General features: G+C 34.5%; 1 protein-coding gene across 2 annotated transcripts in view; it reads right to left on the minus strand.

The window, feature by feature from the left end:
- The window catches only part of PGAP1 (post-GPI attachment to proteins inositol deacylase 1), an 82909-nt gene that overhangs the window by 11764 nt on the left and 44057 nt on the right, over positions 1 to 27088 (minus strand). Inside the window, exons 11-22 of one of the 2 annotated variants that reach the window (XM_030326203.1) lie at positions 25066 to 25112; positions 24626 to 24677; positions 19967 to 20044; positions 15743 to 15818; positions 12843 to 12916; positions 12693 to 12744; positions 12141 to 12207; positions 11401 to 11509; positions 9420 to 9458; positions 3646 to 3739; positions 1742 to 1832; positions 762 to 959 (exon numbers count right to left, since the gene is read on the minus strand). In XM_030326203.1, the coding sequence (XP_030182063.1) occupies positions 762 to 959; positions 1742 to 1832; positions 3646 to 3739; positions 9420 to 9458; positions 11401 to 11509; positions 12141 to 12207; positions 12693 to 12744; positions 12843 to 12916; positions 15743 to 15818; positions 19967 to 20044; positions 24626 to 24677; positions 25066 to 25112 (977 nt within the window). The remainder of the gene's footprint in view (positions 1 to 761; positions 960 to 1741; positions 1833 to 3645; positions 3740 to 9419; positions 9459 to 11400; positions 11510 to 12140; positions 12208 to 12692; positions 12745 to 12842; positions 12917 to 15742; positions 15819 to 19966; positions 20045 to 24625; positions 24678 to 25065; positions 25113 to 27088) is intronic. The other variant, XM_030326204.1, reaches the window with a different exon arrangement.

The raw sequence follows: 27088 nt of genomic DNA on the forward strand, positions 1-27088 counted from the left end.
GAAAAACAGTTTTCTATTTCTTAAAGTCTTGAGATCACTCAGACAACGTGATGCTAGTAGTGTCTGAAGCATTTCAGAAGGGTGAAGGAAGAAGGCAGACCATAATCCCCTCTGTGACAGTAAATCATATAATATGTCTGGTGAGGAGCAGTGGCAATGGAAACTAGGTCAGTGGTTTATCAGAAAAGCCTACCAGTAACTTCAAACTTTGTCTATGGGCCTGTAATAAAACTCTAGGCAATGTTTTTGGAATTTTTATGCATTTCACCTAATCTGATCTTAAGTATCTTGACTGGAATCTATTGCCCCCAGGTTTGACTGAAAGTTAGCATATAAAAGCATTGCCAGAGAAACACTTCTTCTTGGAAAGATTTACAGCCATAAACATTAAAACTACTTCTGTAATCTGTCAGTATTTTTTTTTAAGTAATGTCAACCCACAATATGTGGCTCTAACTCGTGACCCCAAGCTGAAGAGTTACACACTCTACCAATTGAGCCAGCACAACATCCCTCTGTCAAACTTTTTTGATTAACTCCTGGCATTAAGGTCTAACTCAAATATAGCATTTATCTTGCGATAATATATTTTTAACAAAAGTTTTATTTAGATATAGCTTTGAACATTAATCCATGTTTTTCTAGTCATACATCTTTCCTTAGAAATTACAGTTTAGTGAAAGCAAATTAATATTGAGGATCCTTATCAAAATATAATTTTTTCCTTAAGAGCAATGAGAAAACTTTTGGTCATTCTTTACCTTTTCAAAGCTAGCCACAATGAAGAAAGGAGTCTCACAGATGTAGAAGAAAGTAGACCACCCCAGTAGGCAGTACATGTTCCAAACAGAAAGAGAATCAAGGATACAAGGGGGAAACACATACTCTGACTAGTTAAAACGATGGCATCTAATTCTGGCAACAATAACACATCCCATAATTCCTTAAACCATTTATATCTGTGGATAAAAGAAAACATACAATAAAAGCAAAAAAAAAAAAAAATCAACAACTTTCAAATATTTAATGTCTGAGGTGTTTGACCATTTACTACAGTCCCCAAAGTTCAATGATACTCAACTCATAATTATACTGAAAAACACATTTCAATTCCTTGTAGAGAAAAAGTCATTTATCTTCCAAGTAAGTCTACTGATCTTCAAGGATCTGAATCCTGAGTCTCAATATAACTCCACTGCTCTCTACTGATCATTGTAATGAAGTAACAAGTGATCTTTTTTTTAGGTTAGAAAACCAACAATTGTTGACAGAAGAAAAGAGATCTAAGTATATTGGTTCTTAACCAAAAAACCCACAAAATGTGAATAAATTAAAAAAGGAATGTTACGTGTGGTAGAGAGATCCAAAATATACTTGTATGGGAAGAGAAAGTGATCTGAGACATGATTTCATCAATACTCTATAATGGTTTGTGTTCATGAATCTGGGATACTCAGAGATCATGGACCATGTACATCCATTTGCAAATGTTAAAAGTCTGGTACATTTACAGACTAAGTTTCTACAATTGATATATATATATATATACATAAAATTTTAAAACCTTTGAATTGGTTATAGTATTAAAGTAAATGTTGATATACCAATTAGGCCTCTGCCTAAGAGAAAAACCTCATTTAATAAAACATATTTTTATGAAAATTTATATTATGTTATGGGGCCAAACATGTTTTTTATATATAAAACAATTAAAATCATTTTCACAGATAATAAAACTTACCCCAACAGAAACTTAATCATAAGTACAAAAGGATCAACTTTATATGGCTTGGCTTGTTTATCCAACATAGTAGCATATTCTAAGCAATGACCTGGTGATTAAAAAAAAAATTATACGTAGTAAAGAATTCATAGTGATTAAGTATAGACTTATCATACACTGACTGCATTACCTGTAAGAGCAATATATTTCTTGTTACAAAGCAAGGGTCATTACTATCAAAGACACTATCTTCAAAAGATTAAAAATCACTGTAATTCAACAGATCTCATACAAGAGGACACAATCACTTGTGAAACAGCTTCAGGAAGCCAAAGCTGGGGTTTCACCATTTGTATTTTCACAAAGCTCCAAAGGTGATTTAAAAAAAACAACAACTCTATAGAGATGTGATTCTTATACTACACAATTCATTCAAAATATATGCAATTCAGTGGTTTTAAGCATTCACAGATATGCCTTCCTCACCACAATCAGTCTTAGAATATTTTCATTACTCCCAAAACAAACTTTGTTCCCTTAACTGTCACTTCCAATGTCTCCTTATTCCCAGGCAACAACTAATATCTTTTCTGTCTTTATAGACTGGCCTATTCTGAACATTTCATATAAATGAAACCATGTAATATGTGGTCCTTTATGATGGGATTTCACTTGGCATGTTTCCAAGATTCATCCATGTTGTAGCACCTATCAGCACATTTTATTTATCCATTTATCAGCTGATAGATATTTGGGTTGTTTCCACTTTTTGGATATTATTAACAGTGCTCCTGTGAACATGTATGTACAAGTTTAGTATGGGTGTATGTTTACATTTTTCATGTAACTAGGAGTACAGTTCCTGAGTCATACTGTAACCGCCAGACTACTCTCCAAAACACCTATACCATTTTATATTCCCAACAACAGTGCATGAAGGTTAAAATGAATACTAAAAGTAGACTTGAAATTGTAAGTTATTGAAAGGGAATGAGTAGCTGGAGAAGGATTTGGCAAGATGGAAATGGTAAAGGTTATTTCTGGACAGCTTTTATGTATTTTGGTCCTACTCTCTTCCTATCTCTTACTATCCAAGCCCAACAAGTGTGTGAGGGCCTTACAAAGTAGGCTCCTGGGAAACTATTCTAATTGCAACAGACTAGAGAAGGATTTGTGCAATGTAGTGTCTATTCTGTATTTGCCTCTCCAGATCCATTCCATCGCCACCCTTTACTTTGCTCTGAATTCTGGGAGGCTGACTTCGGTTCAGTGAATGATAGGCACTGGAAGATAAGAGGAAATAAGGTTAGTGTATTTACTTCCCCATCTTTCTCCCTGCTGACAGTGGCTGGAGCTGCAGTAATGCTGCCCTCTCATATAGCTCTCTCTAGGCTTGCTCCCTCTCTTGCCCTAGTCCTGAGGAGTATCAGATGGATCTGTTGCTAATCTGGCATTTTATCATTTCTTGTTGGTTTCCCCTAACCCATCACATACCTTTCAAATAGTCCCTTTATTAAGATTAACTCTCAATTATTCCATTCAGTGTGCCAGAACCTGATACAGCTGAAAACAGCCCAAATAATATGCTGAATGCCTACTATGTGCTTGACACTATGTTAGGCACCAGGAATGGAATGAAGAACAAAATCCCCATCAGTGAGACTCCACCTGTTAAGACATCCTCAGAAGAGAGGGAAAAACTTCAGACCCAAAAGTATCTTTTCCTTACTGGAAAAGCCCAGTAAGGAATCTTCTTGGGTATTTCCTAAAACTAGAGGATCTCAAACCCTTGTAAACTTAAGAGATAGGTCATAAATTTTCAAGAAATTGAGGTATTCCTTAACCACATGACAGATAAAGAAGTAGAAATGAAGCACTAAAGAAGAAAGGGAGAGAGAGAGGAGGAATAGAAACATTCTTACCTGTTGAGAAAAGAGAGTACAACTGTCCTCCATAAGCAAGAAGGATACTAGATGTAACATAAGCAGGAAGAGCTCCACCATGAAATCTAACTACCTAGAAAACAGGCAAATCAAAAGGCAACTTTTGAATATTTGTGTTAATGAAATAAATGTACTTCCACATGAAATAAAAATGTCTTTCTTCGTTTTATCTTTCCTGACATTGCCACAGCGGTATACTTCCAGTAATGGATACCAAAACTCTAAGTAAAATAAATGTGAAGAATATACAGCATGCTAGAAACATGTTATCAGATTTTTTCATAAAGGTGTAACAAAAAATATATATAATTAAGCAGCATATGTATGTTACAAAGTTTTCTTACAAGGTACATTTGGTGAGCATGTATTTAATATGTTTCAGGTTTGATACTAAACATTTTATATGCATTATCTCATGTTCTCCTCCTAAAAATCCTTTGAGGTAATTCTTATCCCTGTTTTACAAATGACGAAATTCAGGCACAGGGAGCCCAAGTAACTTGCACAATTAAAAACATAAAAGACAAGCAAATTACTTGTTAACTCAATGTTCTCATCAGTAAAATGGAGGCAACAGCAGTACTTACCTTATAGGTGTTTTCAGGTTTAAAGATGTTCATTTGTGTAAAGCATTTAGAATATTAACTTAAACATGAAAAGCTATCAAAAAATATTAGCTATTATAGGCATACCTCATTTTATTGTTTTGCTTCATTGTACTTTGCAGATAATTGTGTTTGTGTTTTGTTTTTTTTCTTACAAATTGGAGGTTTGTGGCAACTGACACTGAGGAAGTTTACTGGTACCATTTTTGCAACAGAATTTGCTCACTTGGTGTCTGTCACTTTTGATAATTCTCACAATATCTCAAACTTTTTCATTATTATGTTTGTTATAATGATCTATGATGATTAATGACGACTCATGGAAAGCTCAAATAATGGTTAACGTTTTTTAGCAGCAATAAAGATTTAAAAATTAAGGTATGCATGGTTTTTTTAGACATAATACCATTACACACTTAATGGACTGCAGTATAGTGTAAACATAACTTTTATATGTACTTTTATGTCATTTGACTTGCTTTATTATAATATTTGCATTATTGTGGTGGAACTGAACTCACAACTCCAAGTATAACCCTGTTAATATTTCTTAAATAGGGAGCTGTTTAAGGGGGGAAGGGAGGGATGAGCTGTTTTTATGTAAATGGAACTAAAGTAAAAAATTATTCATAGATAAATGACTATGAAAATCTAATTTATTTGGTCTTTCCCAATTTAGAAAGTGTTCCATCTATGTACTGCGCTCAATGTGCTTGGCACTGGGAATATAAGGGTGAGCACTAAGGAGTTTACAATGTAGTGACTTTGCTGTAATCTCATTAACAATTTAACACTTCAGTATCATTAGGTGCTTTAACTTCAAAGTCCTGGAGTTTTAAGGACAGATGAGGCAATGGAATTCCAGGGTATTCATTTACTCACTTAGCCACTGACATTTAAACAAATCCAAGTCTCACCCTCAGAACAGTGACAACACCTTCCCTTCACTCTACTCCCCTTCTCTCTCTAGTTACTGCCTTTTTCTTCCCTCTCGTTGCTAAACTTCTCAAGAGCTTGATGTACTATCTCTCCTCTTTATCTACTCCTAATCTTTTGCTTGCATCTACCAAAATAACACTAATGCTCCATGGACCCTTTTTCTGAGGTATGCCTGTATAAGGCTTTTAGGTCCTTTAGTGTCTTTGGAAATTGTGTGGAATGGGATTTAACTCAGAGACTAAATTCATAACCATTATGTTAGTGCCTCAAGACATTCTATCAGCTAATCTAATTTCTATAAAAATATATAAATACAACAAAAAGAAAGTGTTAAATTCTTTTAATGTTAAAGTTTTATTTTTCAGCATAAAAAAGATTTATTCTTCTCTGTAAGCACCTTTTAATGTTGAAGTTTTAAAAGAAATTTACCTTAAAGCATGTTCTCCAACCACCGTATTAAAAAAAAAATGTATAGACTCTCCTGGCAATCTGATGAAAGCCATGGAAATGCATGTTTACACAAAATGGCATGTAAAATTTCAAGAAGCTCAAGGTCTCCCTGAATCTCCTTCATGGATTTCCAGGTTAAGATTAGAAAGACTCAAAAAGAAAACCCCACTTACTGCCTATACTCATAATTTACAATTATAGCTTTGAGTGGAAGGAGAAGAGTTGAGCAAAGGGGAAAAGGTCATTTTTCTATTACTAAGTGATACTCAATGCCTGCTAATGACATGCTAGGAAATATATAGCATTCTTTAATTATCAATAGCATAGAAGGAAAGTTAAGCAGCATTCAGCCTTAGAGTCAGACTCCTGGGTTTAGACTACAGCTCTGCCTCTCACTAGCGCTGTGTCCTTGGGCAAGTTACTTTACCCCTCTTTTTTTCTGTCTTTATTAGTAAAATGGAGATAAACAGCACTTATCTCACAGGGAGTTTGAGGCTTAAATGTGTTCCTCTGTATAAAGTATTTGGAATAGTAACTGGCACACATAGGTGGATCAGAAAATATTAGCTGTTATTATTAACCTTTAATGTTCTTCACTATCTTTGGAAATCTTCTAAGACTTCTTATATAGTATTCTGAATATAAGTTCTTTGTAGTGACTGTCATTGTTGAGTATTAAGTATTATACTGGGCCACAGATATAGCTCATATAAAATAGAATCCAACAATCTTAAATTGGCTTTCATGGATCATATTTAAATTGTAGACATGGTTCATTTGGTTTAGTATTTGGCACAGTATTTCTTTACATTTCAAATTAGAGGCCCACATTAAAAAATTTTTTAAAAAGGGGCACCGTGGGTGGCTCAGTCGGTTAAGCATCTGACTTCTGCTAGGTCATGATCTCTCTGCTTGTGAGTTCAAGCCCCATGTTGGGCTCTGTGCTGACAGCTCAGAGTTTGAAGTCTCCTTTGGATTCTGTGTCTCCCTCTCTCTCTCTGTTCCTCCCCCACTTGCACTCTGTCTCTCTCTCTCTCAAAAATAAATAAAGATTATGGGGCACCTGGGTGGCTCAGTCAGTTAAGAGTCCGACTTCAGCCCGGGTCATGATCTCACGGTCCGTGAGCTCAAGCCCCGTGTCAGATTCTGTGCTGACAGCTCAGAGCCTGGAGCCTGCTTCAGATTCTATGTCTCCCACTCTCTCTGCCCCTCCCCTGCTCATGCTCTCTTTCAGTCTCAAAAATGAATAAATGCTAAAAAAATAAATAAATAAAGATTAAAAAAATCAAAAAAATTTTTAATCTAAAAATCCAGACTTCCAGCTTCTCTTAAGACCTAAAGATTTGGCAACATTAGACTTCATTCCTACACCAAAATGATTTACTAATTTATATAATTCTGTTGAGAAAGTAACTTCTGGTTTATTTTTTGTCCTCTCTTTCATTAGAGAAGACTAAAGAGTATGTAAATAATTTTCTCTTTCCTTTCTCTGGAAAAAAATTAATTTTATGGAAAACTGTCTAATCAGAAGCTAAAGATTCTCTCAAGCAAGCTTTCTCTTTATTCTTCTTCTCAGTCTTCTTTGAATCAGCAACACTGAAAATATGTATGAATGATATATACAACTTCAATTCATTCTCCTGTTCTCAAGCTAAATTTTTAAACAAACATGAAGAAAGAGCATCTGGTATCTTTCCAGTAATCTGAGAACTTAATTACCAAAAATTCTTTGATATTCTAAAAAAGTATCCACCATTGATTCTGTAACACCTACATATCTTGTTTTTTTAGATAAATTTCCATGCCTAAGCAAGAATACTAGCATATCCTTCTTTGGTGGACAGATAATTATGCTTTGCTATCAAGTATCAAGCTAACTTGACTTTTTTGGTCACTAATCTGAATTATGAGCCACAGGGATGACATGGGTAAGAGAGTATGTTATATCCTCAGCCTATATCACTGTATACACTAACATGCCTTCTGGACATACTAAATATACAACAGCATCAATTCTTCCCCTATATTCCAAGGCATAATTTTTCTTAATAAAGGTCCCTTAACAATCTAGAATATTTCTTAGAACTATCATCCATGATGCTATTTTCCAATTTATACCAACATTTAATCTTCTCTTCCTAATGTAGCACATTTGACACATTAACTTAAAATTTCCAATGATCACAAATTTAAAAATAGTTACAATCTAGCTCTCACCAGGTTGCTGTGAGAATCAGATGAGATAATGCATGTAAAAAAATTTTGAATTTAATTTTGGTTTGTAAATTTTATAAATATAGAATGAGTTAAGTCTTAAAAATTCTGCTCTGGGGGCGCCTGGGTGGCGCAGTCGGTTAAGCGTCCGACTTCAGCCAGGTCACGATCTCGCGGTCCGGGAGTTCGAGCCCCGCGTCAGGCTCTGGGCTGATGGCTCGGAGCCTGGAGCCTGTTTCCGATTCTGTGTCTCCCTCTCTCTCTGCCCCTCCCCCGTTCATGCTCTGTCTCTCTCTGTCCCAAAAATAAATAAACGTTGAAAAAAAAAATTTTTTTTTAAAAAATTCTGCTCTGCCCGAATTACAAAACACAACAGACCAAAAAATAAAGTAAAATTAATAGAAGGCACAAAAAAATTTTAGTCAATTTTAAAACCACTATATAATTTTTCTGACTAATTAATACTATTATTTATGTTATACATAAATATAACAGGTTATACAATTCTGCAAATTATAATGATGCTGAATAATTTAGTAGCTCTGTTACTTGATAAGTTATTTTTGTAACACTATTTGCTTATGAATTATACTCACCAAAAGAATTTAAAATATTTCAACATGTTTTTATTTATTTATTTATTAAAGTTTATTTATTTTGAGAGAGTGAGCACATGTGTGAGTCGGGGAGGAGCACAGAATGAGGGAGAGAATCCCAAGCAGGCTGTGCACTGTCAGTGCAGAGCCTGACATGAAGTTCGCTCTCACAAACCAGGAGATCAAGACTTGAGCTGAAATCAAGAGCTGTGGGGGCGCCTGGGTGGCGCAGTCGGTTAAGCGTCCGACTTCAGCCAGGTCACGATCTCGCGGTCCGAGTTCGAGCCCCGCGTCGGGCTCTGGGCTGATGGCTCAGAGCCTGGAGCCTGTTTCCGATTCTGTGTCTCCCTCTCTCTCTGCCCCTCCCCCATTCATGCTCTGTCTCTCTCTGTCCCAAAAATAAATAAACGTTAAAAAGAGCTGTGCACAACCCGACTGAGCCACCCAGGCACTCCAACATATTTATTTTTAATATAATTTACTTTTTATTTTTTACAAACTAAGCACACACAACATAAAAAGTCATTTGAAAATGTTTGTTTATATGAGAGTCTAAAATTTTATTGGATTATGACTTATAGCACAGTATGAGCAACATAAAATCTTTATAAGACATTCATTTAGCCAAAAATATTAGTTTGTTTGCAAATCAAGAATCAGCTCTTAATTCTTAGGAATGAAACCATCACCTTAAAGCCAGGGGTGGCCAACTATGACTTATCTGTGAAGAATGGTTTTTGGATTTTATTAAAGCAGGAGAAAGAAGGAAACGGAAAAAGATTGGGGGGGGGGGCGGGGAAGAAGCAACTGTAGCAGTAGCAGCAGCAAGAGACCATATTTGGTATGTTAAAATATTTCATTATCTGGCCCTTTTATAGAAAAAGTTTGTAACCTATGCCTTATAGTATCTATTTACAAGGCAATCAATAATCAACCAGGAATCTCTTACCTGTCCAAGAATTTGTGAAAAGGAAGTCTTAACTGTCACCTAGTTTAAAATAATCATAAAAAAAGAGGTTATTTCTCCTAAACTCTTCTAGTTCACATTTTACTAAATTGAACACTTCTGCACATCACTAAACACAATCGTTAATTTTTTTATAATAACCAACCTAAAGGCACTTACAGTCTTAAAAGGATCCTCTGAACCAGAAATTTTAACTTGCAATAAGTAAGTTTATTATAAATAAATATAAATATAAATAATAATAAGTATAGTTTTATTATTCAATATATTTTCCTTCTAATTCTTTGATAATTGGATGAATGCTATGGTACATGTGATAGGTAACCCTTTACTAACTAGAATTTTTGATTAACCAGAATCTTAGTATTGGGTCATATAATCTAAAGGAATTTACTGATTGAGTCCAGAAGCTATACATATGTCTGAACAATTAGGCACAAATTAACCTACTACATAACTGATATTTTAAAAACCTCAAACCTACAACTGTACAGCACTAAGTATAGTTAAGCTAAGCCAATTCTGAGTAAATTTCATAAAAACAAGTTTCACATGATATAAGACCAGGAACAAATGGAGTGTATTTGGTAAAATTTAAGCCAAAACAATGTATTAAAAAGAAATTCATCGGGGCGCCTGGGTGGCGCAGTCGGTTGAGCGTCCGACTTCAGCCAGGTCACGATCTCGCGGTCCGTGAGTTCGAGCCCCGCGTCGGGCTCTGGGCTGATGGCTCAGAGCCTGGAGCCTGTTTCCGATTCTGTGTCTCCCTCTCTCTCTGCCCCTCCCCCGTTCATGCTCTGTCTCTCTCTGTCCCAAAAATAAATAAACATTGAAAAAAAAAAAAATTAAAAAAAAAAAAAAAAGAAATTCATCATTAATTATCTCTAATATATATAAATATACCCTTTTTGATATTAGCAAGTCTGGGAAAAGGAAATATGTATTTCATAAGGAAATTATAAAATGGCTATTTATAATACTGACTTTTTAAAAATGTAAAGTAGTTAAAAAATATTGACATTTTCAGAGTGTGCAGTACATGGAGCCAAATTATTATGCAATTCTCACTATCACTATTAGAACTATGAAGACATGTTAAAAACCATTACAGCCCTACAAAATCCTTCAATGTTAGAAACAATGAAGATACCAAACCAATAATAAATTCCATGAAATCTAAAATAACTCATAATTTAGGTTCAACTGAAACTTGTTGCACGAACAGATTCTATTCATGTAACCTACCAATTCTAGTTTACTCCAAGAAAGTCAATTCTAATGAAGAATCCAAATAAGGTTGATTGAAAGGAATTGCATGGAAAGAAGTTATTTCACATAAACCAGAAACCACCATTAAATGTATATATACTTCAATCCCTTAAACCTGGAATCCTTAGAACCTGGCATATTTGGATACATAGGGACTCTTGTAGTCCATGAATCCATAAGGGTAAATGTTGCTCAAGTCTATTTCCCTTCTCTTATAGCAGAGATCTGTTGGTTGTTAAAACAAACACAATAGGCACTACATTGCACATTAATGACTAACAGATTTAAAAAGCTAATGAAAAGGAAAGAAAATTCTTAAGCTTATCCAATAGAGCTGGAAACCAATACACATCATGTCAATTATTGCAGAAAAGCCGTGTCAGCTGATTTCATGATATTCTTCAATTTACAGAGGATTTTGGACTTTGGGTTTCTAAATTTAGAAGGTTAGTCTACAGTCTCAATTTTTTGCTTATTTTCTACTATTTATTAAGATGTATATTTTTAATAGTCCACCTAGGAAAATACTAGGGTGGTGCTAACAGGCAAAATGCAGAATATTTAAAGCATCATAAATGTCTATTTTGTGTATTTATTGGCTTCCACATTGCCATATATCTGAGACTAATATAAAAATATATTTCCTATTTATTCTATAACTAAATCTTAAAAATTAAGCAAACATACAACTTACTTCATACTGACAGTCTGAAGATGTGTACATTTTTAATAATGCTACCTGGCTCTCGTTTTCTGGTTGAGCAATATGGAGTTTCAGAGAAATTTCTGTGGAAGATGGTACCCTGAAAAGATAATTCAAGTATCATTTCTCAAATACAAAATACTGTTAAATAACCATGGCTAACTCAATCCTTGCACAACACAATGACAGAATGGAGAGGAAGACACATGTCAGACATGTTATTAAAAATGGGACACTTTTCCAATCCTATCACAGTCATTTGCTCATTCAACTAGGAGAGAAGTTGGAGGATGGTTTAGGAAGGGGTTGATGTTCCAAGCAAGTAAGGTTTAAATTTTTTTTTTTTAAGGTTTATTTTTATTTTTGAGACAGAGAGAGACAGAGCATGACCCGGGGAGGGTCAGAGAGAGGGAGACACAGAATCGGAAACAGGTTCCAGGCTCCGAGCTGTCAGCATAGAGCCCGACGCGGGGCTTCCCGCGAGATCGTGACCTGAGCCGAAGTCGGCCGCTCAACCAACTGAGCCACCCAGGCGCCCCTAGTAAGGTTTAAATTCTAGATCATTTAGGTAAGAATACTACATTATCTTATGAGCACAATGCTACATAAAGGATAGTTACATTTTATTAAGAGGCACTTAGTTTCATTAAAATTTCACTATGATTTAAATAAACAGAATATGTATTATTCAAAAACACCAAAGTTTAAGATAAATTCTTTAATATACTTACTGTGCAATAGTTAGTGAATCCTCATAAGACCAAGGAATATGAAGTTTATAGATACTAGTTATTTCTTCTGTGAAAACATAAAGGAAATACATGTTACTAACCTTATGTTACATTAAATGTTACATAAACTACTATAATACCTAACTAACTACAGTTACCCATTTCATAAAAAATAACCAGTAAGAATTATATCACATAAGAAATTATGGAGAATTATTAACTAATAATGTTTAATTAGACTAACAAGAGATATTAAAGCATATGGGAAATACTAAGAAACTGAAAAAAAGCTAAACCTGAATTACTATAGTGAGACAGAAAGATATATAGTATTTTTTAAAAATGTGGATATTTAAACTGATACAGTTGAAGATGCTTAGTGTTAAGAAAGGGTCTGTGTTAAATCTGTTGGAAACAAACAGTTTTTCTACTATCATTTATTTAATTTTAATTCACATAAATACACAAAATAATAAGCACTACAGAAAATTCAAGTAAAGACCTACTGATTCTTCAAATGACAATACTATTCTTCTCAGAAAATACACTTACCTTTTACTCCTGAGCACTTGCTCACTACGTTGATTTTAAAAGCTTGGTATATCTAATAAGCAAAACAAAAACAAAAAAATAAAAGTTTATTTGTTTGCTTAATTACATAGTAAAGTAAAATCAAATCCTTGTTATAATCAGGATAATTACCTGTCCAAAGTTTAGAAGTTCTATATTATAAAACAGGCCACTTGTATTTAATAACACTTTCCTTGAAGAGAGTCCTGTTGAATTGAAAGCATTGTATTACTTAGAACACCAAAGAATTTTTTTAAAAAGTACTGATTGCTTAATAATGCTAGCACATTTTTAATCTTAAAAAAGAGTTTAAAGATTTTCATTTCTGGTATGGAAGAGTGAACTAAAAATCTTATCCTCCTTCAATAAACTCTAGATAACATTTATAATGTATGTATTTTAAAAAGTCAAGTATAAATTTCCAATTTCAAAAAGGTATGCTTTCTTGGTAGATCTCTTAGAAGTTTGTTATCTTTAATGAGATGAGTGATTCAGAGTTTCCTTTTTACCAAAAATAAACAAACAAATAAATAAGGTGGGTGAGGGATAAAAATCTAAAGGAAAAGGAAGTTTCCTCTCTCAAGTAACAGATTCTTTAAACAAATGGAATACTAAAAAAATATATTTTAAGAATGGGTCATGCCAAAAGGGTAAGGAGCCAATCTAAAATGAGCTCTTAATATCCAATACTGGAACAACTTAAAAAAAAAATGTAATGATAGTATTAAATTATAATCCAATGAGCCTGGGTGGCTCAGTCGGTTAAGCAGCCGACTTCAGGTCATGACCTTGTGGTTCACGATTTCTAGTGCCATGTCTGAGGCCTGCTTTGGATTCTGTGTCTCCCTCTCTCTCTCTGCCCCTCCCCCGCTTGTGCTCTTTCTCTCTCTCAAAAATAAATAAAAACATTTAAATATAATAGAATGAATAAAGTAAATATCCATGAGTCATACGGACATAAATAAAAACTGAGTAAGTAAATAAATAGAGAAGGGACAACTTTACTTTCACAAAAATTATAATACAGAATACCAGTAATAATTGCCTTAGACTAGAAGAACCAGGGGTGCCTGATGGCTCAGTCGGTTAAGCATCTGACTTCGGCTCAGGTCATGATCTCGTGGTTCCTGAGTTTGAGCCCCACATGGGACTCTCTGCTGACAATGCGAAGCCTGCTTGGGATTCTCCCTCTCCCTCTCTTTCTGCCCTTCTCTCTCTCAAAATAAATAAACTTAAAAAAAAAAAAAGGATGCTAAAATTAGTGGGTTATTTTGAAGATAAACAGGGTACTTAAATATTCTCAAAGTAGTCCCCCCAAGATATTTATTAAGTACAAAAAGGAAATGAGTAAATTTGCAGTGGAGAAACCTGGCAGACACTACCTTAACCAAGTAATCAAGGTTAACGTTGCTAGTTATGTGTGCAATGATATGATACACTGAGATGTATGCATCGCTTTGGTGATGTGCTTGTTAAAAAAAGCACAATCTTAATCTAATCATAAGAAAGCATCAGACAAATCCAAATATTTGATATTCGATATTCTATAAAACAACTGACAAGTACTCTTCAAAAGGTGTCAAAGTTATGAAAGACAAGGAAAACCTGAGGCACTATCAAGACTAGAAGAGATGATGAGGTGCCTGGGTGGCTCAGTCAGTTGAGCATCTGACTTTGGCTCAGGTCATTATGTCATGATTTGTGAGTTTAAGCCCCACATTGGGCTCTCCGCTTTGGACCCTCTGTCTCCCTCTCTGTCTCTGTACCTCTCCTGTTCACGCTCTCCCCCTTAAAAATAAATAAACATTAAAAAAAACCAACAAAGACTAGGGGTGCCTGGGTGGCTCAGTCAGTTAAGCATCTGACTCTTGGTTTCAGTTCAGGTCATGATCTCATGGTTCATCGTTTAGAGCCCTGTGTCAGGCTCTGTGCGGACAGCTCAGAGCCTGGAGCCTGCTTCAGATCCTGTGTCTCCCTCTCTCTCTCTGCCCCTCTCCCTTTCACACTCTCTTTCTCTCTCTCAAAAATGGATAAACATTAAAAACAAAAAAAGACTAGAGAAGATGAATAGGACATGACAACTGAATGCAGTGTGGGAACCTAGAGAACAGTGGTGGAAAAACTGATGAAAACCAAATAAAGCCTGTAATTGGTCAATACTATTGTACTAATTTCTTAGTTTTGAAAATCGTATTATTTATGTTAAGGTGAATGAAGGATATATAAAAATTTTGTGCTCTTTCTATAACTGTCCTGAGTGTTCAAAATTATTTCAAAATAAAATTAAAAAAAAAATTTAGTTATGTGTATTTTACCACAGTAAAAAAAAAAAAAAAAAAAGAAAAGAAAAGAAAAGAAAAGAAAAAGAAACCATAGAAGAATTAGAGAAATCTTAAAACTTCCATACGGCAGGCAGCTATTTATACCTTACAATAAACATTAAAATTTTTTTTTAATTTACTTTGAGAGAGAAAGAGCATGCGCACAAGGGAGAGGCAGAGAGAGAGAATCCCAAGCAGGTCCACGCTGTCAGGTGCAGAGCCCATCATGGCGCTTGAACCCATGAACCATGAAATAATGACCTGAGCTAAAACCAAGAGTTGGGGGCTTAACCAACTGAGCCACCCAGATGCCCCTAACTTATAAATAAACATTTTATTAAAAAGGCCAATATGTAGTATTTTATTAAAAAGGCCAATATGTAGTATAAATTCATGGAAGAACACACATACATACATACACATACATACACACACACACACACATACACACACACACACACACAATTACCAACAAATGTACATGATTAGGGAGAAAATTAAACTTTCTATTTTCAAAAGATGCCTGCTGGCCCAGTATTAAATAAGAATCAGAACACTGAACCACATCATATATTTATTCTAAGAACTATACTTCAAACACACAACATTTAATGTTACAGTCTCTCCATTACTGCAACTGACTGGCATAAAATAAATCACTCTGTTAAAAATAAAAGCAATTCTTAAGATTTCCAAAATCAAAGTACTTACCAAAGGAAAAAAGATGAGTTACAGGAAGCTGAATGGTTCTCGTCTCTTTTTTAAAGAATTCACAATCCACAACAAACTAAAATATAAAATATTGATTTATTAGAAAAAATAGAATTAAATTTATAGTAAAATATCTTCACTTGATGTTTGAGTAGAAAATAAAAGTCTATAAACTAGCTTTGCGGAAGTTATTACCTATCACATTCTAACTCTGGCTATACTTAGATGGCCAAAAATTACTCAAGGAGGGATACTAAACTAACAAAATCTGATGCACTATCTTAATTTCATAGACAAATTATTGGAGGATCATTTGTGTAACAGCTGATGTATAGCAGTTTTCTTCAGGTTACTTTTAGGTGTTCGTAGAAGAAAGACTTTAAAAGATGGATCAAAGCATTAAGAACCAAGGTTAACTCAAGATTAATTAGAGATTTAAATAAAAATCTCTGAATACTTTCAAAGTCAAAAAGAAATGATTTTGTTACATTTACTTTTGTAAAAATCCCATATTTATTATGTATCTACAACACTTTAATTAGAGAAAAGTCTTACAAAAGACTTGGAGGAAGACATACTACCATTCATCTACCAATCGTTAACGCTATATGTATGATTATTTCAGGTTAAACAGTGATTGGAATAAATGGAAAAAAAGGTTTAGTATGTATAAAGCAAGAAAAAGAAATACTATCTTGGGGCACCTGGGTGGTTCAGTTGGTTAAAAGTGTCTGGCTCTTGATTTCAGCTCTGGTATGTCCCATGGTTCAGTTCATGGGATGGAGCCCCGTGTAGGGCTGTGCACTGACAGCATGGTGCCTGCTTGGGATTCTCTCTCCCTCTCTCTGCCCCTCCCCTGCTTGTACACTCTCTCTGTCTCAAAATAAATAAACTTCTTTTTTTAAGTTTAAAAACTTGAGAGAATCCCAAGTAGGCTCTGTGTGCTATTAGCAAAAAGCCCAATGTGGGGTTCGAGCCCATGAACCATGCATGAGATTATGATCCAAGTCAAAATCAAGAGTCAGACACTCAACCAACTGAGCCAGAGGTGCCCCTAAATATACCAAAAAAGATGCCATCTCAAAAAAAGTAAAATTAAAATGTTACATTGGCATGATTACAAATTTTTGTAATGGCATTTCTTTTGTAAAAACATTTCTACAACAGCATAAAGGAACTTTGCCCTAAGCTGTCTGCAATTAGAATGTTATCATTAAAATAATTTCCAAAAGGAAACCAAATTTCTTTGGTCTATAGGAGCCAAAGAAAAAAATTAATCTGATGCTTAATTGTAGTGAGCAAGTAGTTTGCTGTTGATAGGAAGTAGAAAGCCAGTGAGGTTTATCCTAGGGTTTTCCAATAAGTGCACCTTGGATTGTGCTTGAAGCTCAATAGATTGTTATTTTGTTTGCCTCTTAGGTGGATTTTTTGTTTCTGAAAGTGAAAAGCAGATGTGGGAAAATGCTATTTGACTACAGTGCACACAAGGGAATAAAAGGAAATACTTGTCAAGGGGCTTTGCTTTATTCCCTGCTTCTATACTTACATGGCCAAGAATACCATCAGACACTTTCCTTATAGAAAACCACCGTTACAAGGTTAGGGCAATCATTTACTGAATAGGATTATTCATCTTATTTTTAACAAAGCATTTTTAGTGAGACATTGCCTCAGAGAACCATTTTAACTTTATTATTTTTTTAAGTTTATTTATTTTGAGCGAGAGCGCATACGAGAGAGGGAGGGGCAGAGACAAATGGAGAGGGAGAGAATCCCAAACAGGCTCTGAGCTGACAGTCCAGAGCCTGATGTGGGGCTTGATCTCACTAACTGTGAGATTATGACCTGAGTCAAAATCAAGAATCTGACATTCAACCAACTGAGCCACCCAGGGACTCCAACAGAGAATTTTAAATCACTTTGTATAGGTATTTAAAATAATATAATTTTTATTGTTGCTTTAAAAATTTGGCTATGCCCTTTAAAATGGAATAAACCCATACCCAAGAAAAGAATTCAAGGTTCTCTTTCTAATGAACTTAATTATTTGTTTTCTATCATCAAAAAAATGTAATTCCATATTTGTATATCGAAAATTGTATTATCAGTTGACTGAAAAATAAATTCAAACTATTTAAATATATGTATCCTTCTGATGATGGGTTATAACAGATATAGAGAAATTATGAAAGGCCTAAATTAACATTTTATAAGACTGGGTGTGTAACAGTACAGTCAGCAAGTGGTACTTTCCAAAGAGCATTAAGACATATTAAATATTCATTAGGCTGCTAAGGCTGCCTATTTGTGAAAGGCTCATTCATTTCTTGGAATAACCAGAGACGGCCTTTCCAAGTTTGGGAAAGATGTTTAATTCATTCAAAACCAACTTACCTGACAGAAAACCCCCTAAAGAGAGCTTTTAGAATTGAAGATGTTGAATTATCTCTCACTTGAGCTAAGCAAAACAAAACAATCAATCTATTATAAGGTACTTCTAGATTCAGTCTTTGAGTTAATCTCTGACTACATCCCCTTTTTCCTTTATCTTTAAAATTTTCCTAATGATTTTGGCCTCAAATTTCTACAATTTTCTCATTCAAAAAACATTTTTTGAGCATTTATATGGTAGTGAGTTGGTAAAGGTTGAGGATGCTGAGTAGAATAAAATCTATCTGGTCTTAGTCTCAAAGAATTCACAATATGGTGGTGGGAATAGAGACATAAATTATAATTCAGTGTAATAAATCCCTCAAAGTTAAAGTGTCATGGAAGCAAGAGGTTGCCTAAAGGAGTCATGAAATGGAAAACAGGGGACACTTAAGCTAGATTTTGAAGGATAAATTTGTTGGGTGAAATATGGAAAGGGGAATAGAGGGTCTTTTACCTCCATTTTCTTGCTTCTCCCTCCCCCAACTTCTCTTAAAAATCACCATCTCTACCAAGTGGGAGTATTTCTATTCCCACTTCCATATTTCAAGTCCTCATAACCCCTTATGAAGTATCTTGTCTGTTTCTAATCCATGCACACTATAGATTCATCTTCCAAAACGGCTGATTCCATTTCTGAAAATCTTTCAGCTGTCTACTAACTTGTGAATTCTATAAAGTCCCGAATCTTCCAATCAAAGTCCTCTATAATATGGCCATGGACTACTTTCCCAGACTTTTCTTCCACCACTATTCTACCCATGGTGGCCATCTTTTTAAAATTACTGTTTACTTATTCATTGTTTTCCAAAAATATCCTACACTTTCACACTTGCATACTTGGATCTATTTCTTTGACCCAGCAGTGCTGTTCATTATAACTTTCTGCAATGATGTTACTATTGAGCACCTGGAATGTGGCTAGTACAACCAAGGAAATTAATTTTTTATTTTATTTAGTTTTGTTTTTGAATTAAATAGCCACATGTGCTCATAACACTCATATTGGATAGCACAGGTCTACAATGTTCATTCTACCCATAAAAATCTTAACTATCCTTTAAGGCATTTTACTTTATTATTTAAAAATCTTTTTTTCATTTTTATTTATTTGAGGGGGGGAAGAGAGAGAGAGAGAGAGTGAGCGGACGCAAGCAGGGGAGAGGTGCAGAGGAAGAGAGAGAAAGAAAATCCCAAGCAGGCTCCATATTCAGCCCAGAGCCTAAGGCAGTGCTCAATCCCACCACCTGAGACAAAATCAAGAGTCGGATGGTCAACTGACTGAGACACCCAGGCACCCCAAGGCAATTTTAAATATCACTTCATAATAAAGCGTTTCTTCATTCCATCATTCAGAGATAGCTCCCCTTCTTATACTTATTTATTTACTATATTCTGATTTGTATTATATTTTTGGGTATCTCACTCTTCCCTCGGCTTCCAAATGTTTCTCTCCCCTACCCAACAGTACGTAGCTTTTTGAGAATAAGATTGATTTGTGGGCCTCCTATAATTCCTGGTAGAGTCTTAACATAAAAGGGTACTCAATAATGAATAGATTTTGAAAGAATAATATATAAATTAAGTTCCCACTGTGAACACAGAGACTTAGGTTTATTCTACTTAGTTCATGTTAGAATAGATGATCCTATGATTTAACAGTCTTAGGTGGATCACTGAACTAGCCACTGTTTTAGATAAGCATTATACTAATGAAGTCATCAAAAAATAACTTAAATATTTAGCATGAGTATCCATAAAACATTCTGATAATAACCTTAATCCATTTGTTACCTTACTTCCATGAATAGATGGTACATAAACCACAAGATGAGACAAAGAAGGATAGTCTTGAAGTCTTAATGTGAGAGACTAAAAAAAAAACAAAAAAAAACCCCACAATATAAACAGCTGATTTCTGATGGTACACAGAGCTTTAAGCATGTTAAAAGATAAATTACAAACAGTAATTTCTTATTATTTTGTTATTAAAGAAACTGATTTCAAACTTCACATTTAGGACTTCGTAAAATTCCCATATTTACATTTTCAGGTTAATAATCCTGCTGAAGTCAAATTCCTGATAATTTTGTAAGTACAGACTACCAAAAATATTCCTTGAACTATATCCCTTCTTGTAAAACAAATGACACTTAATACTAAATTTAGTGGTTTTACATAATCATTTCCAGATATGGTATCTTTTATAACTTGTCCATTTGTTTTTTTATAACATACTATGATTTCTACATTTATTTTGGTGGTATATGACAAAGAGCATTCAATGAATGAATAAATGAATACTAAAAATAATGGAAGAGTTGCAACTTAACCTCCAATGATTTTGATCTAGCCCAAGCAGTAAAGACTTGCCATCTAACGATGTATATAAACATCACCTCCTGGAAATTATTCAGCAAATGACATGAAGACACAATATGACTAATAATGTACCTTATCAAATGAACATCTCTATTTTCAAAATTAAGACCAGATCCTTTAGTCCATATTTTGAGGAATGATTAGATAGGAGACTGGTCGATTTAATGAAAAACGAAGCCACCATATACAGGGATTTTTTTTTTTAAGTTTATTTATTTTGAGAGAGACCATGAGCAGGAGAGGAGCAGAGAGAAAAGAAGAGAGAATCCCAAGCAGGCTCCACGCTGTCAGTGCAGAGATCACTGGGGAGCTCAATCCTATGAACCATGAGATCATGAGCAAAAATCAAGAGTTGGACGCTTGATCGACTGAGCCACCCAGGTGCCCCCAAATATAGTTTTTAAATCCAATTTTTTTTTCCTGGAAGTAGGAGTGGGGATGGAAGTAGTTATATGTGATAACAATTTGTATGCATTAAGAAATTTCTGCAGACAGTTAACTTTCTCCAGTGTTTTTCAGAAGCACATATGTGGGCAAGTTGAACAAAGGTGCTGAAGCTACAGAACTGTTAACGAGTGGCCCTCTAACAACCTGAGCAGATTCACCTGTGAGTGTTTTTAAACTCCTAGGCTTCACCTCTACTTGGCAGTCTCAACAAGACTTAATACATTCTACTGTAAATGAAAAGGCCTTAAAGAGGTCTCAAAAATCACAGTGACAGGCAATTGAGACTACCCAGACAAATGGTAGATTAATTATGAAATATTAATTAGAAAGAACCATGGTTACTTTGTGTAGTTATCCAAATAGCTTTTGTTATTTATTTGCAAGAATAATTTTTTCTCAAGAATTATTTTTAGGATCAGAATACTCTGAAAAGGTAACAGTGCCAAAAAATTTCCTTATAAAATTCTCATATAGTTATAATGTTAGTAGGTATGAACAATATAATAATTCATGCAATTGTTATATTGACAAATAAGATTAATATGAAGTTTGGAAATTTTTCAGTGTTTTAAGGGATTTTAAAATGCCCTTAATGCTGGGACAATACACACTGGAAATCAAACACCAAGTTTTGGGGAGCCTGGGCAGCTTAGTCAGTGAAGTGTCCAATTCCTGATCTCAGCTCAGGTCTTGATCTCAGGGTCATGAGTTCAAGTCCCACGTTGGGCTCCAGGTTTTGATGTCAGAAACCCTCTAAGTTCTGCTGCTGTTTGCAGAGCAAGGCTATGATGCTAAAGTATGATTAAGGCAAAATGGTGACAAGATAGTTTTCTCATATAAGGTAGGTATCTTTAGAAAGTTAATTTTTGTGTTTGTTTTCAACAATAAATCCATTTTGGCTTACCAAATTCTTGGCCTGCTGTGTTGTGTTTTGAAGAAACTTCTTCATTGTACCCATGGAAGAAAAATTCCATGGGATTGGCATTTAAAAACTGAATTTACAAGTGCTATGCTGGACTCTTCTATTTATTACAGTTCAGTCAGCAGCAATGCTAAAAGTGGTATGATTCTATGAACCTAACATTGCTTTCATTGAGATGATATAAATAAAATCCACAAAATCTTATTAATCTTTTCCCTTCAACTTGATGACAAAATAATTTTGTGTTCTTTTTACAAATGGCTAACACATATATAATTTTGATTTTCATGAAAATGGAAAAATTTATGTTTAATAATTATAATCCTCTTCAGATGAGAACACCAAAGATTGAAGAATATTATAATCCTTGTTTTCTAAACTTCCTTCTTCCATTTTCCCCCTTCTAAATTTCAGTAGGCTTTTAACATTGTCTGACAACCTCTTTCAGCATTCACTATAAAAAACAGCTGGAATAGCTTGTTCTCCTGCTGTTCAGCCAGCTATTTCTTACATTTAGAAGAAACACATAGGGGTCCAGAACTAGATGAATACATTGTTTAATCTTTGAGATCAAACATATATTATAAGGATATTATTATTTAAGAACTAACTTTTTAAAAATAGGAGCAAAGTAATATCCTATCAGGGTTTTCTTTTTTTTTAAGTTTACTTAGAGAGAGAGCCATGAGTGGGGCAGGTGTGGAGAGAGAGAATCCCAAGCAGGCTCTGCGGTGACAGTGGGCTTGAAGTCATGAACTGTGAAATCATGACCTGAGCCAAAAATCAAGAGTCAGACGCTTAACTGAGTTACCCAGGTGCTCCTCTATCAGATTTTAATCATTTATTTCCTCCGAACTCTAAAATAACAGATTGGTTAGGATATCCAAATTGGAAATTCAAGGAAAGATGTATGAATGATTATGAGTTATGCCCTAATACTTTTGTTTGTTTTGCTCCTGCCTACATTAAAGTAGAATCCGTGAGAGACATTAAAAATGTTCATGTGAATGTAATCACTTTCCTATACTTGTGTCTTAAATACTTGTCTCTTAAATACAAAGCCACATGACTGAATATGCACAAAGTAAGGATGACCAAGATGACAGAAAAAATTGCAACCATTTCAAAGTCAAGTGTGAAGTAACTAGCAATTATTCATTCTGTCATTCCTCTCTGTTAGTAAAGTTGACTATACATAAAAATATAAACATTCATGAACACAAATTAACTAACTAAACTGGAGTGGGAGATGACTGGGACCAACCAGATGGCTTCACTTTCTTTTTTAAAATTTATTTATTATTTTTAAAAATTTATTTATTTATTTTGAGAGAGAGAGAGAGAGAGAGCAGAGGAGGGGCAGAGAGGGAAGGAGAGAAATTCCAAGCAGCCTCCACACCATCAGCCCAGAGCCTGTTGTCAGGCTTGAACTCAAGAACCATGAGACCATGATGTGAGCTGAAATCAAGAATCAGAAGCCTAACCAAATGAGCCACCCAGGTGCCCCAGATGGCTTCACTTTCAAGTTTATGAGGCTAGGATTCATTATGAAAATACATTTAAAAAAATTTTTTTTTGATGTTTATTTTTGACAGAGAGCTCAAGGAGGGGAGGGACAGAGAGAGAGGGAAACACGAATCCAAAGCAGGCTCTAGGTTCTGAGCTGTCAGCACAGGGCCTGACGTGGGGTTGGGACCCAAGAACTGTGAGATCATGACCTGAGCCAAAGTCAGAAGCTTAACAGACTGAGCCACCCAGGAGCCCCTGAAAATACATTTTTAAAGTATAAATTTACTTGAAGACTAAAAATTACCAATCCTGATATAATATTATGGGTTATAATAAATACAATTTGGAAATTACAATGGATATTTTCATCAAATTTTAGAACTGTTTTATTTTCCCAACAATATTAACCTTTTGTAAAAAGACTTGCTGACCTGTCAGAGTTAAGGAAATCACTAACAATTAAATAAATCCCATGGAGTACTAGATAAAGTAGAGTTATCCAAGTGCTTGACCACAAAGTGATGTTGAAGTTGATCTGGAAAATTACTTTGCACCTCTTTAAGATGCTCACTTCCCTACTGTAAGTCCTCTCCAAAACTCAAACTACTTCTCAGCTTCTATTTTAAGATAGACCGTTCCAAACATACTCTCAAATTCAATTTTAAAAATTTATCTAGCTCTTGGTATGATGCTATAATATACAGATTTAATTTTATTAAATTTTTTTAATTATTTATTTTTGAGGGGGAGAGAGAGAGAGAGACAGAGTGCAAGTGGGGGAGGGGCAGACACAGAATCTGAAGCAGGCTCCAGGCTCTGAGCTGTCAGCACAGAGCCAGGCGAGGGGCTAAAACCCACAAACCGTGAGATCATGACCTAAGCCGAAGTCAGATGCTTAACCCAGACGCTTAACCGACTGAGCAACCCAGGCATCCCTAAATTTTATTTAGAAAAGTGTTAACTTACAGTTTTTACCTCTGAAAGTAAAAAAAAAAAAAAAAAAAAAAAATTCATGTTATTCTCCATTAAATATATTACCAGAGAAAATATTTCTAAAATTTATGTTAGCAAATCTCAAGTTTACTTAATACTTAGATGAATTCATAGAAGACCATACTCTAAAATGCCTATAGACGCAAGTCTTTTTAGTATTTTTTTCCACTGGATATTAAAATTCTAAAGCCATAATTTACCTTAATTGTTGGCAGCAGTTCAGCTTTCCATGATAAATCAATCCCTTGCCGGCTTTGAAATGAATATGAAAATATAATTAAAGAACAAATATATTAAAATACTATAATTTATAAATAAGCTTCAGAGGAAAAAGAAACCAGCTACAGACCTATCAGTGAAAGTTCTAATGAAGTTAAGTCCAGTAAATCTAATCCAATATACTCTTATCTACAAAGACTTTAGGGTACAAAAAAAAATGTTTTTCCTAGCAACAAACTATTTCAATGTTTGCAAATATTATTGGTGTTAATTTCCCTTCTTTTTCATTTTAAAATCAATACTACAATTTAGTATAGCAGCAAAATGAGTTTAATAATGTATGAAGCTATTCTAAAACGTGCAGTGTGATTTGTATTATTTATATTGAGAAAAATGAACAATCAAGGTTCAAAAGACTTACCACATAGAAGTGCTGTTTATGCAGCCAAATATCCAACTATTTGTATCCTGTTGATTAATAACACAAAGCACATAAAATATTATAGAAAATAATTATATAAAATAGTCAGCTTTAACATTTTACTGTTATGTTACAGGGTTAGTAGGCACAATGGAAACATAAAATAGCAACTTGTTATTGAGAAACATTTCCAAGCAGTTGTCAAAAGTCATATAATATGGGTCAAGGGTAGGCAAAGACGTCTGATGTCAACATAGATAGGTAAGCAAATAACCTAGAACAGCAGTAAGAGAAAGAGTGACCTCTGAACAGCATATTGCCTAAGTAATTCTAATTTTTGAACCAACACTTCCAGAGTTCAGAAATGTCCATACTTTAATTAGTTACATAGTAAGTAACCTACATTTTAAGTAAAAACAGAAGAATGATCACCTAGAGGTGGACTTTTTTTTTTTTTAATTTTTTTTAATGTTTATTTATTTTTGAGAGAGACAGTGACAGAATGCAAGTGGGATAGGGACAGAGAGAGAGGGACACAGAATCCGAAGCAGGCTCCAGGCTCTGAGCTGTCAGCACAGAGCCCAACACGGGGCTTGAACTCACGAGCTGTGAGATCATGATCTGAGCCGAAATCGGATGCTCAACCGACTGAGCCACCCAGGCGCCCAGAGGTGGACTTTTATAAAAATAGAAAAAAAAAAAAATCCAGAGCCAAGTAATTAAAAATAGCAATTATTCTAAGTATAGCTTGTTAGTTTATTGTTGGGTACTTATTTGATTATCATGCAAAACTTCTATGTAATTGAGAATGTGTTTGGGTTGCAGCAAAACTGCAAGGGCTCAAAACAAAAGCTAGTTATTACTTTATCCGGGTAGCAGGGGAATGCTGCAGAGATGGTAGTGATAGTTTAACAATATTACGTTATTTATCTTCAGTAGTTTAAAAGCAGTAGGACTAAAAGACCAAAGGAAGTAGTAAGAGCAATGTTCCAAGATGTGATGATCCAACTACTGAAATCCTACACCAAGGTGTAAGAGGATAAAAAACACTGCTCAGATAGCTACATAAAATTTGCTTTAGTAAACAGAGAGGACAATGAAAAAGAAATTAATCCCTTCATTCAACCAGTATTTACAAAGTCCATTCTAGAACCATGGAATCATGCTAAGCCTCCAAGGAAAATGATAAATGAGACAGACACCATCTCTGCCCTCATGGGGCTTAAATACAATTTCAAGACATTTTCCAAGAATACAGAAAAGAAAGCTGAAAGGAAACAAAAAACAATGTGGTATTTGTCTGCTCTCCACTGCAGGCAAAATACTTACCGAACTTCTGTATCAGGTGCCTGTGTTTCCCAGAATAACGTAATATTAAAAAGGCAAAAAAAAAAAAAAAATCTGCATAGCTTAGACAAGAAAAGTCCAGCAAGTTCTAAAGATCCAACCCACTTTTGTAATGGGTTTTTGCAGGGAGCCTATCCTAAGATAACCCTTAATATGAAAGTTGCTAATATTCCACACTATTTACACTTCAGTGTATAGTGAATTCTGACTTATTTATTAACAAATTGAAAAAGTATTATTCAAGCCCATCCTAAAACACCATGTTGATATAATCTATAAGGTGTCAAAAGAACAATTTCAGGTCATCTAGTAAGCATCCCTAACTCAACTAATTATAAAAATTATATTAAAAATCTTAGAAAAAGTCACTCAAAAAATGCCAACTAATTCCTAAGGTATACAGAAAATGCTACTTGATCATAAAATTTATAGATCTAAAAAGAAATACATCTACAGTAAAAAACAATGCTCTCAATGGCTGCTAAAACTGTTAGGTAAAAAATTGATTAGGAACTTTATAAAAGATATATCATGCTGATACCACCCTAGTCCACTGATAAGTCTTTAGGTCACTAAAGCGGGACAACCAGATATTATAGATCTTCTAATAAGTACACAGTTCTACTTATAAAATATTCTTGCCACAAAAAATGATAATTAATCAAAAATCAAAGTT

Source organism: Lynx canadensis, chromosome C1, assembly GCF_007474595.2.
Source record: "Lynx canadensis isolate LIC74 chromosome C1, mLynCan4.pri.v2, whole genome shotgun sequence".
NCBI classification, from domain to species: Eukaryota; Metazoa; Chordata; class Mammalia; order Carnivora; family Felidae; genus Lynx; species Lynx canadensis.